This window comes from Panthera uncia, chromosome B1, assembly GCF_023721935.1.
Source record: "Panthera uncia isolate 11264 chromosome B1, Puncia_PCG_1.0, whole genome shotgun sequence".
Classification (NCBI taxonomy): Eukaryota; Metazoa; Chordata; class Mammalia; order Carnivora; family Felidae; genus Panthera; species Panthera uncia.
This window is the reverse complement of record NC_064811.1, coordinates 158,474,553-158,490,735: the sequence shown is the minus strand read 5'-3', so window position 1 is coordinate 158,490,735 and position 16,183 is coordinate 158,474,553. Positions and strand designations below refer to the sequence as shown.

At 34.1% G+C, this 16,183-nt stretch overlaps 1 protein-coding gene and 1 non-coding gene across 6 annotated transcripts in view; both read right to left on the bottom strand.

Moving 5' to 3' along the window:
- LOC125923284 (A disintegrin and metallopeptidase domain 3-like) overlaps positions 1-16,183 on the bottom strand; it is a 138,429-nt gene that overhangs the window by 90,429 nt on the left and 31,817 nt on the right. For 3 of the 5 annotated variants that reach the window (XM_049631462.1, XM_049631461.1, XM_049631460.1), the window contains exons 5-6: positions 7,998-8,074; positions 7,103-7,280 (exon numbers count right to left, since the gene is read on the bottom strand). In XM_049631462.1, coding sequence (XP_049487419.1) covers positions 7,103-7,280; positions 7,998-8,074 — 255 coding nt within the window. Of the gene's footprint in view, positions 1-7,102; positions 7,281-7,997; positions 8,075-11,203; positions 11,300-11,489; positions 11,667-16,183 lie in introns of those variants that run through there. The other 2 variants (XM_049631464.1, XM_049631465.1) reach the window with 2 other exon arrangements.
- TRNAQ-UUG (transfer RNA glutamine (anticodon UUG)) lies at positions 4,980-5,062 on the bottom strand. The gene has a single exon. It is a non-coding gene; the product is annotated as a tRNA-Gln (tRNA).

Below are 16,183 nucleotides of genomic sequence, written 5' to 3'. Positions count from 1 at the left end.
TTCATAAATATGTTAAATTGTTTTATTCAATTCCTATATTCCTGTACTGATTTAAGTAATAATACCTCAAAGTCCCATAGATACTATAGTCAGAATTTTTGAAAATAAAAATGTCTTTATACCATAATGGCAACTCGACTGGGTAGAAAAACATTGGGATATTGTCAATTTCCTAAGGAAACCATTCTCTACACTCCTTGTATAGACATTCCTGACTATCTTACAGCACTTAATTTTGGCAAAGGCTAAAACCAGTCTGAGTTTTTCCACCTTTGTGGCTGGCTTTCTTTGATGCCAAATTCCTATAGAATTATTCATTATTTATATAGTCCAACATATTAACCATATTATATCTTGGGGTTGTCAGTTTTTATCAGGGTTTCTTGAGATAATTTTCAAATTCAGGACTCTTCTATTCAACAAAGTTTTATTCTTTACTAACTTGGAATACTTTGGGTGCTATTTAATTCATGAATGACAATTGTAATTATCTTTAATTTCTATTATCAGTCTTTCATATTCATACTCCATTAGCCAGGATTCCCCAGAAAAACAGAATAGGATGTGTGTATATATAGACATTTATTATAATTTATTATAATTAGATTTATTATAAGGAATTGGCTCACTTAATTATAGAGGCTGGCAAGTCCAAAATCTACAGAATGGGCCAGTAGGCTAGAAATCCAGGGACAGCTGATGCTACATTTCCAATCTGAAGGCAGTTAGCTGAATGATTCTGTGGGATGGTCCATCCTTTTGTCCTAGTCAGGACATCAACTGATTGGATGAGGTCCATCCAAATATGAAGGGCATTTCAACTGATTTAGATGTTAATCCTGTTCAAAAACACCCTCACAGAAACACCCACAAAACTTGACCAACTATCTGATCAATATATCCCAGTCAAGTTGACACATAAAATTCACCATTACACATTCTAGGTTTTTCTCTACCATTGTTTATATATAATAAACAATGCTTTCTATTCTCTTAAACCTGACTGTAATCTCACAGTGTCTATTCTCTTATTTGTTAGTCTTATTATCAATGTCTTTCATTTTTAAAATAGCTTTTTCTCTTACATTTACTTCCTGAGCACTTCCAAGGATCTTTTAAACAGACTATATAAAGGTAGGCTCTTAGCGTACTACATACCATATCTCTGGGGTCATGGTCATATTATCTGGGTTTGAATTTTAATGCTACATGTTACCAGAGAATTTCCTAGGAAAATAATTTAAACTCTATAAATCTGTATCCTAATCTGAAAAAGGGGGTAACAGTACCAACTTTTAGAATTGTTGAAAAAATTGGAAAGATAGGATATATGTAAAGCTCTTAAAACAATATGTGGCACCTATGAGGCAGTACATGAATATAAACTAGAAGTTTTTTCATTCACTTTGGATTTTGTGTTTTTCCACCTTACAATTTATACTTCTATTTCATATGCTCCATGTTTACTCCTTTCCGATTATTATTATTTTACAACATATGTAGTTCTTTCAAGTCAAACCATTCTTGAACAAAGGGTGGGGATTAGTGACTTTTATTACACTTTTGTTTTATTATAAGAAACAGCCAATTATCCAAGGATATTTGTTTCCTTCTCCAAGGGAAGAGATGTCTATGAGACACCTGTCCAGGCCCAACTCTTGGGGTTGGGATGCATTCACACTTCTCCCCTTACTCTTGACTAAATTCAAATAACCTAGTAGGGGACTTCTGAGCCAAAGCTAGGAAGGGAATCAACCAGAGAGTTTCATCCACTTTGGTATTTTCATGAGCAAGACATAAACCTGTTAAGCCACTGAGAGTTGGGAATTGTTTGTTTCAAAATCTAGTGACATTTGACCTAATAGTGATTCTCATGAAAAATACCGATTGAGGACAGCTGCTTACACAATTCTTCCATCTTTTCATCTGGTTGAAAGTTCATGATATTTGGCAACTACTGTTTGTAAATTTGGTTGTGATTGCTTTTGGTTACTATCTTCAATCAGGGTGAGATTAGGGTCTCTTTGTTTCTGCTTAATTATTTGTTTCATTTTGGGGGTAAGAACATGTCACATTAGGAGGAAAAGAAATAGTTTCAATCAAAAAATTTCACTTATGTAGTTCTGGGTTGGTACAGAATTACAGACTGGAAATTACTTTGCCTCACTTTAAGTAATTGTGGTATTGTCTTTCAAATTCCAGTATTGCTGCTAGGAAATTTCAGGCTATTCTGCATCTTGACTATATAAGAAACCCGATTTTTTAAATATCAGTACAGAAACTCACCTTAAATAATTCTGAGAATTTTTCTTGGATTATTTTGTGATTTATTCAACTCTTTATTTCCTCTCTTTATTCATACTGGGACTCCTATTGTATCACCCGAATTCTTATTTTATTTTAATTTCTTATCTTTCAAATTTCCCTGTCATTTTTCTTTATACTTTACTTTTTGTGTGATTTCTAAAATTTTATTTTGTGAACTTCCTATTGAGGTTTCTCTTTTTTTTTCATTTTTATTATCATAATTTTAAATTTCTAAGAACAATTACAGGCTGAATGTAATTTTTTAAATAGCACTCTATTCTTAAATTTATAGATGAAATATTTTCCCTTATTCCTCTGAGGATATTGCTATTTTGTTTTCTTCACCCTCTGTATTCTTTGATACCTCAAGCTTTAAAAATTTGTTTTTTCATGTCTCTATCTTCCATATTAAATTGTTTCATCATATGTCTAGGGCCCCTTCATATATTAGCAATTGAGTATTTAACAGTTTATTCCCACATCCCTATGACCATAAATGGAATTTACAGGATATTTTTTTCAGAGAAAGCAATGTGTCTGGGTTGTTGGCAGAGAAAACCCTGTCGATATGATTAGTTTTGATTCTTTTGGCTAGTTTAATTCCTTCCTGAAGAGGGGTCTTCCAATACAATTCTTAGAATGTGTAAGCCTGGTTCCCAATATCCAATGTGCCAAGTTTAATTTAAACACACCAGTTTCAGTATGATATTCCTCTTCCACCTGGAAATACAATAGAACATCTGTGTGTGGTGTCCCCATTTCAGAGACTCCCCAAAGAAAACAGCCTTCAATTATGTCAGTCTCCAACTGATTAGTACAGGAAGCCAAGGTTGCTAAATACTTATACAATTTATTTTCAACGAATTATCTTCTTGGGCCCACCTTTAAAATCACTTCCTAGGGCAACTGGACAGGCAATTCCAAAAACATTTGAATAGTACTTCAGTACATGTCAAGGTTCCAATAGCCTATCCGAATTACCCAGTTTAGAATTCAAATTTGGGGCACTAAATCAGCTATCTCCAATGTCCATTGTTATTACTCCTCTCCTGTTTTCTTTGTGTTTGTATGTTTATGCTGGTTTAAAACTTCCTTTTCATTTCAGTGGGTTTTTAAAAAGGGGCAGGGGGGTAAAGACATGTGTTTAATATTCTTTTAATAGATAAAACCTTTATAGTATATTGTTTGGTTTCTCTTCTACTTTTCAACTCTGGATTATAATGAAGGTATTTACCTTGTTTATAAGTGTATCTGTGTTTACTTTCATGAATGTTAAAATATGCTTAAAACAGAAACTTTTATTTATTTTTTTCTGTTGCTTTGACTGAAGATATTCACTTTCTTTTTTTGTGCTCATAAAAGCATTAATCATGTGAAAACATGTTTAACTAAACCTATAGATTTAAGTGTATCAAATTCAGGATGAAAAGCAATTGTCAAGTTACTTCATAAAAGATATAAAATTCCCAAATACATACAAATATTTATCTCCATTCCTGAAATGACATCCCTGGTTTCTTCTTAGGTGCTGAAATGTTTATCTCTATTTTACTTCATTATTACATTTTGTTTGTACCCAAACTTTCCATAATTACTTCCAATTACCTTTCCCCACAACATTAGAAAATATGGTGAGCAAATAATAATAGTAGTAGTGATTTTTACTGGGATTTTACTTGTCTATATACTATGCTAAGGAATTTCTATCTATAAATGTACTTAATCTTTGAAATAACTGTATGAGTTAGATATTATTTTTATTATCAGTTTTTTACAGATAAGGAATTTAAACATAGATTATGTTACTCACCAAAGTTTTTGTGGCTAAAATGGACAGACTTGTAATTCAAATCAAGGCAATGGAAGGTATATTATCTCTATCTTATCTTATCTAATCTCTGTCTTATTGCTGATTCACTGGAGGGGGTCTTTTTCCAAACTTATGTCCATCTCTTAGGGTCTTCCTCTGCCACAGAAGAGTATTCATGGAATCCTTTAAAATTTTTCAATTTACTTATGTGATAGTATTCTATTTCAGTGGCAAAAATTGTCTTCAATTGTACCCAGTGTTGTATTAAACATGCAGATGGGGGGCGCCTGGGTGGCTCAGTCGATTAAGCGGCGGACTTCGGCTCAGGTCATGATCTCGCGGTCCGTGAGTTCGAGCCCCGCGTCGGGCTCTGTGCTGACAGCTCAGAGCCTGGAGCCTGGAGCCTGTTTCAGATTCTGTGTCTCCCTCTCTCTGACCCTCCCCCGTTCATGCTCTGTCTCTCTCTGTCTCAAAAATAAATAAACATTAAAACAATAAAAAAAATTTTAAAAATTTAAAAAAAAAAACATGCAGATGGTTTCCAGAGCTGGCATAAAGTTGGGGGTCATCCCTATATATGATTATATTTTATAATTTTATGAGTTTCTAAAAGGGCAGTTTTATTAATCTGTATATGTACCAATATCTTTGACAAAATAAATACACTCAAATTAAAGCAACAATGAGATGGAGTTCATCATAAATTCAGTTTAAGTACCACTCATTACTATTTTGTTTTGCTTCTCTTTACATTTATTTTGAGAAACAAAGCGAGACAAAGCATGAGCGGGGGAGGGGCAGAGGGAGAAGGAGACACAGAATCTGAAACAGGCTCCAGGCTCTGAGGAAGCAGTCGGCACAGAGCCTGATGTGGGGCTCGAACCCACGAACTGAGATCATGACCTGAGCCAAAGTCAGACGCTCAACCAACTGAGCCACCCAGGCGTCCCTGCTTCTCTTTAATGTGATATTCAATCATGATGAGAATCTGTAGACAGGGATTCATATATATCCATATATATATATATATCCATATATATATATATACACACATGTATGTATAGGTAAAATAAATAAATAGATAGATAGATAGATAGATATCAAAAAGCCAGGTGACTGGGTGGCTCAGTCGGTTAAACATCCAACTCTTGATTTTAGCTCAGGTCATGATCTTACAGTTCCTTAGATTGAGCCCTGCATTGGGGTTGTGCTGACAACGCAAAGCCTGCTTGGGATTCTCTCTCTCCTCTATCTCTGCCCTTCCCTCCTGCTTGTGCATGAGCACTCTCTCTCAAAATAAATAAATAAACATTAAAAAAAATAAAAACACAAAATATGACATAATTTTGTAACATATTTAAGTACAAAAGGGTACACATCAAAATGATTGCAGTGGATTCCACAATTTCATTTACCTCTAGAAAATGGCATATAATCCATTCTTATTTTCCTTACATATGTGTTTATTTAATATTTTAATAGATGTTAACCAATATATTTAATTTAAAGTAATAATAAGTGTAATATAATTTAACGGTAAGTAAAAATGTGCATTATCCTTTTAACAACAAAAAGGAAATTTACTCCACTTTGAAATTTCCTTTTTGCTATTAAAAGATAATGCGCATTTTAAATTTCCTGTTTGCTATTAAAAGGATAATGCATATTTTTTACTTATCATTAAATCATGTTACATTTAAGAGGCACATGCACCCCAATGTTTATAGCAGTGCTATCAACAATAGCCAACTAATGGAAAAAGTTCAAATGCCCTTCAACTGATGGTTGGATAAAGTTGTGGTGTATATATACAATCGAATACTAGTGAGTGATCAAAAAGAAGGAAATCTTGCCATTTGCAACAACGTGGATGGAAGTAGAGTGAGTGTACCATGCTAAGCAAAATATGTCAGTCAGAGAAAGACAAATATCATATGATTTCACTCATATGTGGAATTTAAGAAACACAACAGTTGAACATAGGGGAAGGAAATGAAAAATAAGATAAAAACAGAGAGGGAGGCAAACCATAAGAAACTCTTAAAAACAGAAAACAAACTGAGGGTTGCTGGCGGGGTGTTGGGTAGGGGGATGGGCTAAATGGGTGATGGACATTAAGGAGGGCACTTGTTGGGATGAGCACTGGGTGTTATATATAAGTGATGGACCACTGGCTTCTACCCCTGAAACCAATACTACACTATATGTTAATTAACTAGAATTTAAATAAATTTTTTAAAAATCTATATACTTATAGATCTACATTTATAATTAGATATATTAAAAGAATTGGAACAAATACTCCAATACTCCAAAAGCACTATCTCTCTATAGACAATGAGATTTAGGACAATTTCTTGCCACTTTTCCACTTTTAAATTTTCTATCAAAATAACACTTTGCTACAAAGAAAAAATGTATTGGCAAGGAAAATTCTGAGAAAGAAATAATCAGCAAATTTGTGTAACATTATATTAGTAGAATGTTAATTCAATAACAATGCAAATATGTATATATGCATCAATATACTTGCAATTAGGAAAATGTGAGAATTTTTATTGTTTAATTATGTTTAAATCTATTACATTTTCTATATATCATATGTCTAAACATAAAAATATATTTAAAATTATTTTTAACGTTTATTCATTTTTTTTTTTAGAGACAGAGAGTGAGCAGGGGAGGGGCAGAGAGAGGGGGAGACACAATCTGAAGCAGGCTCCAGGCTCTGAGCTGGCAGCATAGAGCCTAATGCGGGGCTCGAACTCATGGATGGTGAGTTCATGACCTGAGCCAAAGTCTGACACCCAGCCAACTGAGCTACCCAGGCACCCCAAAAATATATTTAAAATAAATATCTTACAATTGAAAATTTTAATATAATCAATATCAGTTTAAATCTGCTTTCCAAATGTAACACATTCCAATGTGAATAAATTTATCAAAGATAACACAAGTGAAGATCACAATTAAGTGGTTACTTACTTCTGATTTCACAAGTATCCGGTAGGACTGATCTACCACTTGGGTCATGGGATAATTTTCTTGTAAGGGCAAAAACTCAATTTTATTATTCTTTATTTGATAAAGCATATGCTCATATGCAGCTGCAGATTCCAATGGTTCAATGCCATAACTGACGTTGTCCAACTGCAATAATCCCCTAAATATTTAAACACATAAAAAAGAAATAAAAAGATAATTAATATAGAGTACCCACTGAGAAATGTAAATCACCATTAAATAAAAAATTTTATAGAAATTTAACAGTGGTGCTTATGGTCTAATATCTAAGAATCATCTCTTTGTACTTTGATAAACTTTCAAACACAATTTTATAGCTTCTCTCTATTATGCCATTTGGAGTCACTGTGGTTCTAGTGTGACTAAGAAATTTGAATATTCTTCAAACTAGTTAGTGGAAGCTATTTCTGCATAAGTATTATCACTGCATGCCTGGGACAGTGATTAAAAAAGAGAAGGAGGAAAAGAAAGTATATGGGAAGAAACACAATCAAAGTCTCTGTTTTCTTTGTCTTCATTCTATCCTTCAAGATGTTTCTGAAAATTAAAAGATCACACAAGATTTTGGGGACGCCTGGGTGGCTCAGTCAGTTAACCGTCCAACTTCAGCTGAAGTCATGATCTTGCAGTTCACGGGTTCAAGCCCCACTTCAGGCTCTGTGCTGACAGCTCTGAGCCTGGAGCCTGCTTCAGATTCTCTCTCTCTCTCTCTCTCTCTCTCTCTGTCTGCCCCTCCCCCATTCACGCTCTGTCTCTATCTTTGTCTCTGTCTCTCAAAAATAAATAAACTTAAAAAAAATTTTTTTAAGACCACACAAGATTTTCAATCATGTTCATCTCTAAAAAATGCCATTACCTGAGTCCAGAACAAGTGCTAAGTGTCACAACTGATTTTGGAACCTCTGCGGCGTATCCTTGATAAAGGCAATGGCCCTAAAGAGGAGTATATGAAGATACATTCATGAATAATTGGTTTTTTTTTAAGTTTTTATTTAAATTCAGTTAGTTAACACACAGTGTAATATTAGATTCAGGTGCACAACACAGTGATTCAATACTTCTATACAACATCCAGCGCTCATCACAACAAGTGCATGAATGATTTGTAAATAAAGTTTTTGGTTTATCCTTACTTCCTAAACATCATCAAACATTCAGATGTAGCCATTACCATATTATCCACCAGATATTGCATTACTTGCAATCTCTTCCTCTTAACTCTTTTTGATTAAGAATAATCATGACTCTTATCCTTTATCCTCTTATCCAGATAACCTTTGCTATAATTCTAATTCTTTTTCAACTTCCTTTACTGCATCTTTTCTTTCTAAGCCACATTTCTTGAATGTATAGTTTATAACTACTAACTTTATGTATCTCACAGTAGTAATTTGACTTCAAATCTGAACATTTCACTTATTTTTTAAGTTACCCAAAAGTATCTTAAATGATATTTCTTTTTTTTTTTATTTCTCTGTAATATCTCACCATGTTTATCATCTTATTCCAACCCCTCCTCTCCATGGACTTTCACAGCATTAGTCTTCCCAGGTTCTCCCCTAATACTCTCTTTCAGTGAATATTCCCATCTCTCCCCTTAAAATTCTAGTGATTCTACAGTCAGTCTGTTCCTTTGCTAATGCTATGCTATTATGATTCACATTCTTTCCTATGAATTTGTTTATATGTTGTTATTATACATTACTAGCTGCCATACATATTATTTCCATTCGTTCCAGATAGGAACTTTCCTCACTGAGAGGCAGTGGCACAGGTAATACCTCTTACCACCAAAGGCTGCAATAGCAGAGGTCCAGTAGAGCTAGAAGAACAAAGCACAACAGAATAACTTTAAAACCTACAAGAAAGCTAAATTATCATTCAAACAACACACTCTAAATCTAAACTTAAACTGGGTGACTGCCTTCAAAAAAAGAAGACTTAAATATCAAGGACACAAGCGAAAATCACCCACTATATCAAGAACTGAAAAAAAAAAAAAAAGAGAGAGAGAGAGAGAGAGAGAGAGAGAAAGCAACCAACTGATGCCAATATTGATATGAGACACATGTTGGAACTAGCAGATAAGATTTTAAACCAGCCATGGAGAACTGCTTCAGTGAACAATTACAAATTATCTTGAAAGAAATGACAGAATAGAAATAAAAGCCACAAAGAAAGCAAATAAAGTATTAGGATAGGCTCAAAAGTAAAGTGGAGATGACAAGGGTTAGAATCCCTGAACTTGAGGACAGATCAGTGGAATTTATCCAATATATGAAACAGAAAAATGAGCTAAGAAAATCCTAGAGCCTCAAATAAGCTGTGGAACAATACCAGATCTAAAATATATATCAGAATCCAAGAAAGAAAACAGAAAGAAAGTGGAGTTGAAAAGTACTCAGAGAAATAAAGGCTGAAATTCTGGTCAGGAAGATAGAGTAGGAAGCCCTGGACCCCCTACCATAGAATAAATACACCAATTTAGCAGTAATACATGGACAAATTCTCTTTATGATTAATCAAAAACTAATTGAAAGGCTTCTGCACCACTCTAGGAGAATGCAAAATCAGACTCATTAAAGCCAGTATGGAGATTTGGTATACCTTACACCAGGGACACTGTCCAGGGCACTGCCATATGATCACAAAGAGACCCTTCGGCTCCCAGCTTGACCAGGGAAGGAAAGGGATTTTTCACATGTCAAGTGCCCCAATTTTTCTGAAGGGGCTACCAAAAGAACTGTGTCACCAGTCTTGGAGCCCTGATGAGTTCAGCACAGCTAGCAACCCAGGCAAAAATAAAGGTGGTGACTTGGACTAGTTACACATAATTGATCTGCAATACCCACACTCAGCACAGAGTAAGTTAATGCAAATTCTAGCTTTCTGCTTTTCACTAGAGAAGGAAAAAGTTTATCCATGCATGCAGTGCCCCACTCCACCAAAACTGCTCATAGAAATCTCATCTGTCTCACCAATCCTGGAGCAGATAGACCTGGTACAATCTAGTTGCCTCTACAATCTAGAGACCAGAGACAGCAGTTTGGAATGGTAGATACCTTTGATCCTCCTTCCTACCCTGCACAGAGACAGCAGGACAAAAACAGGTGCCTGTTTCTACCTGAAGAAAGAAAAAGTTAGTAGAGGCCCCCAAAATCAATGGCAAGGCTGATTTGGGGAGTCCGCAACTGCATAAGGCCAGTTGGTGAAGACTGGGAGAGGTGACTGCTTTGACTATGAGCCAACAACCCAAACAGTGAGTCAAGTAAAATGAAGAATCAGGAAAAAAATGTTTCAAACAAGGAACAAGATAAATCTCCAGAAATTGACCCTATTGAAATGAACTTAAATGATTAACATTAAAGAGAAGTTAAAAAGAACTCTCAGACACAAACTTCCAGCTACAAAATACTAAGCAATGGGGATATAATGTACAGTACAGTGACTGCAGTTAATTATTCTATATTATACTATATTGTCTATTTGAAAGTTGCTAAGAGAGTATATCTTAAAACCCAGTAACTGTATGGTGATGGATGTTAACTAGAATAACTGTGGTAATGATTTGACAACATATACAAATACTGAATCATGTTGAACATCTGAACCTGATATAATGTTAATGCCAATTATACCTCAATAAAAAAATAACTCTCATAAAGATACACACTGAGGTCAAGAGAACAATGCATGAACAAAGTAAGATTTTTTTTTCTTTTTGTTTTTAATATAATTTATTGTCAAATTGGCTAACATACAGTGTGTAAAGTGTGCTCTTGGCTTTTTGGGGTAGACTCCCGTGGTTCATCACTTACATCCAGCACCCAGTGCTCATCCCAACAAGTGCCCTCCTCAATGCCCATCACCCAGTTTCCCCTCTCCCCCACCCCCCAATTAGCCCTCAACCTGTTCTCAGTATTTAAGAGTCTCTTATGGTTTGTAACTATTTTCCCCTTCTCTTCCCCCATGGTCCTCTGTTAAGTTTCTCAAGATCCACATTATGAGGTAAAACATGATATCTGTCCTTCTCTGACTGACTTATTTCACTCAGCATAATACCTTCCAACTCCATCCACATTGCTGCAAATGGCAGGATTTCATTCTTTCTCATTGCCAAGTAGTATTCCATTGTACATATGAACCACATCTTCTTTATCTATTCATCAGTTGATGGACATTTAGGCTCTTTCCATAATTTGGCTATTGTTGAAAGTGCTGCTATAAACATTAGGGTACATGTGCCTCTATGAATCAACACTCCTGTATCCCTTGCATAAATTCCTAGTAGTGCTATTCCTGGATCATAGGGCAGTTATATTTTTAATTTTTTGAGGAACCTCCTCACTGTTTTCCAGTGCAGCTTCACCAGTTTACATTCCCACCAACAGTGCGAGAGGGAACTCTCTCCACTGTTCCAGTTTCTCCACATCCTCGCCAGCATCTGTTGTTTCCTGAGTTGTTCATTTTAGCCACTCTTCCCGGTGTGAGGTGGTATCTCAGTGTGGTTTTGATTTGTATTTCCCTGATAATGAGTGACAAACAAATTAATAATTTAAAAAAGAGATAGGAAAATTCACTAGAAAGTTTCAACAGCAGACTAGATCAAGCATAAGAAAAATATCAACTTAAAGACAGGTCTGAGTAGCAAACAGACTAACTTACTGGGGTATTATCAAAGCCCAACTGACCTGGGGAAGAGAAATACCCAACTCCAGCCCACTTGGGCCATTCTGCCCCACCTAAGGAGGAAGAAAAAGAAAAACTGAGAAAGATTTGTGATGTGCATATTCCAGAGGCACAGGCCAAGTAAAACACTGAAAGTTAATCATATGACTAAAGAACACTTCTCTCCTCACAGCTGACCACTACATTACTGAAGGCATATTTATAGCAGTTCCTTTCACCTGCTACATCATGTCCAGCTATTGAGAAAAAATACCAAAGGCAAAAACACAATTTGAAAAGACAGAGCAAGTATCAGAAACAGACATGCCAGGAATGTTAGAATGATATTTATTATTATACTAAATGCTCTAATGGATAAACTAGACACTGTGTAAAAATAGATGGCCAATGTAATCAGAAAGATAGAAATCCTCAGAAAGCACCAAAAATAAATGCTAGAGATGAAAAAACACCATAACAGAAATGAAGTGTACCTTTAATGGCTCACTGGTAGTTGAGAAGTGACTGAGGAAAGAATCTCTGCACTTGAGGATATATCAACAAAACTTTAAAATCTGAAAAGAAAAAAAAAGACTAAAACAGAAGAATATATTCAAAGACTACAGTACAACCACAAAAGTTGTAACATACACATGATGGGAATACCAGAAAGAGAAGAAAAAGAGAAAGGAGCAGAAGATATATTTGAACAATAATAACTGACAATTTCCCCAAATTAATGTCAGACACCAAATCACAGATCCAAAAAGCTCACAGAATTCCACACAGAATTAAAACAAACAAACAAACAAATAAAACCCACTACACCTTGGAACATCATTTTCAAACTACAGAAAATCAAATATAAAGAAAAAGTCCTAAAAGAAGCCAGAGGGAAAAGACTTCTAACTATAGAAGAACAATAATAAGAATTACATAAGATTTCTCTTCATAAAGCATGCACACAAGAAAAGATTAAAGCAAAATATTTAAAGCAATGAGAGAAAAAACACCCTGCCAAGGATTCTATATCTTGCAAAATTATCCTTCAAAAAGAAAGAAGTAAAGAATTTATGAGACAAACAAAAATTGAGGGAATTTATTGCCAGCAGACTTGTTTTCAAGAAATATTTTGAAAAAATCCTATATATAAAAGGAAAATGATATAGGTCAGAAACCTAAATCTACATAAAGGCAGACTGCCGATAAGGGAATATGATAGTAAAATAAAAACTTTTTTCTTATCCTTAACTGATATAAAAATTGTTCAAATAATAGCAACAATGTATTTAACTACATATGTTTATATGGACACCTTATATATCATATATACATTTTATATTCATATTTCATATATATATAATATGCTTATATATAAGTAAAGTGAATGAAAGCAATGATACAAGGGATGGGAGGAAAGAACTAGGGTTATTTTTTATTATAAGGGACTCACACTACTTGTGATATGATACAGTATAATTTGAAAGTGGACACAGTTGAACTCAGCAACATCATCAATCAACTGGATATAACTGACATCTATAGACTACTTCATCCAAAAATAGCAGAATACACATTTTTATCAAGTTCATATGGAACACTCACCAAGACAGACATTCTGAGCCATAAAAAGCACACTAGCAACTTAAAAGAATAGAAATAATACAATGTCTGCTATTAGACCACAATGGAATTACAAGTCAATAACAAGAAGATAGCTGGAAAATCCCAAACACATGCTTCCCGTGATGTTTGAGTGGCTCAGTTGTTAAGCGTCCAACTCTTGCTTTTGACTCAGGTCATGATCTCTCTGTTCGTGAGTTTGAACTCCCATACTGTCAGCACAGAGCCTGCTTGGGATTCTCTCCATCTGTCTGTCTGTCTCGCTCCCTTTCTCTCTGCTCCTCCCTCCCCAGCTCATGCATGTGTGCTATCAAAATAAAAGAAAATTTTAAAAAACTTCATGCTTCTAAAGGACACACGGCTCAAAAAAGAAATGTCAAAAGAAAATTTTTTTAACTAAATAGAAATAAAACACAGCTTTTCAAATTTATGGGAAGCAGCAAAAATAGTGTTTAGGGGGAAATCTATAGCATTTAATGCATATATTTAAAAAGAAGAAAGATCTAAAATCAACAATCTAAGTTTCCCCCTTAAGTAACTAAAAAAAGAAGAGCAAATTGAATCCAAAGTAAACTAAAAAAAAGGAAATTATAAGATACTGAAAACAGGAAATCAACACAGAAAATGAATAAAACCACAAGCTGGTTCTTTGAAAATATCAATAAAATCAATAAGCCTCTAGCCACACAGTCTAACTTAAATGAGAGAAAATAATTACTAATATCAAAATTAAAAAGGCAGCATAACTATGGATCCCATAAGTACTAAAAAGATAATATAGGAATATGATGAGCAACTCCTCACCCACAAATTTGAAAATGTAGCTGAAATGGACCAACTCCTTGAAGAACACAATTCGTCAACCCTCACACAAGATGAAATAGACAATCTGAATGGGTCTGTATTTATTAATCAAATATAAAATTAATAATCTTCCAAAACAGAATGCACAAGGACCAGATGGGTTCATTGTTGAACTCCTCCAAACATTTAAGGAAGAAATTATACCAATTCTCTACAAATTCTTTCAGAGTATAGAAGCAGAGGGAATACTTTCTCACTCATTCTGTGGGGACAGTATTATCCTAATACCAGTCAAAAATATTAAAAGAAAACTTCAGACCAATGTCTCTCATGAACATATATGAAAAAATCCTTAGCAACATATTAGCAAATCAAGTCCAACAATTAATAAAAATAATTATAAATCATCAACAACTTGGATTTGTCTAAAGTATGCAAAGCTGGTTCAACATTCAAAAATGAAGTAATGTAAGGTAAGCAATTACAGAAACAGGTTAAAAAAGAAAAATCAGTAATGTTTCACAGGACAAAATCAACATGTAAAAATCACTTGATTCTATACACTAACAAATTTAAAACTAATAAACTTGCTTTAAAAGCAAACCCATTTATAATAGCACCCAAAAGAATAAAAAAGGAATAAGTTTAATAAAGGAAGATCTATACCCTATAAACTATAATACAGTGATGAAAGAAACTGATGAAGATGCAATAGTAAGATATCCTGCATTCATGAACTTAAAAAAAAATATTATTAAATGTCCATACTACCTAAAGCAATCTACAAATCAACACAATCCCTAATTCACTGGAATTCTTCACAGAACCAGAAAAAAAAAAAACTAAAATTTTTATGGAGCCACAAAAGAATCCAAATAGCCAAAGCAATCTGGAGAAAGCTGAGGAATCACAATTCCTGATTTCAAACTCTATGGCAAATCTACCGTAATCAGAAAATTATGATATTGGCTTAAAAAAACAACAGATAGAAGAACAGAACAGAATTAAGAGCCTAGATATATACCCACACATAGAACATCAACTAATCTTTCACAAGGGTACCAAAAACACACAATGGGGAAAGGATAGTCTCTTTAATAAATGGTGAAAAAAACTAAATATCCAAATGCAAAACAATTATATTGGACCCCTACCTTACACCACTTACAAAAATTAACTTGAAATGGATTAAAGACTTAAAGATATAAAGCCATAAAACTAGAAGAAACACAGGAAAACCTCCTTGATGTTGGTCTTGGCAATCAGTTTTTGGCTTTGACATGAAAATCACAGGAAAGAAAAGCAAAAAGTTTTAAATGGAACTGCATCAAACTAAAAAGTTTCTGCACAGCAAAGGAAATACTCAACAAAATGAAAAGGCAATATATGTATTGGGAGAAAATATTTGCAAACCACATATCTGTAAGAGGTTAACCAAAATATATGAGGTATTTCTATAACTCAACAGCAGAAAAACAAATAATCCAATAATAAATGAGCAAAAGACATGAAAAGATGTTTCTCCAAAGAAGATATACAACAGATATATAAAAAGGTGCTCAACATCACTAATCATGAGGAAATGCAAATCAAAACAATGAGATATCACTTCTTACCCAACAGGGTGGCTTTTTATCAAAAAGACAAGAGATAACAAGTGTTGGCAAGGATGTGGAGAAAAGGGAACCATTGTATGTGGTCAGTAAGAATGTAAATGAGTATGGTCATAATGGAAAATAATATGGAGATTGCTCAAAAAATTAAAAACAAAACTGAACTATGATTCAGCAATCTCACTTCTAGATATACATCCAAAAGGAAGGAAATCAATTTCTCAAAGAGATATCTCCATTCATATGTTCATTGCAGGAATATTCACAATACCCATTATATGGAAACAACCGAAGTTTTCAAGGATGGATGAATGGGCATAGAAAATGTGTTATG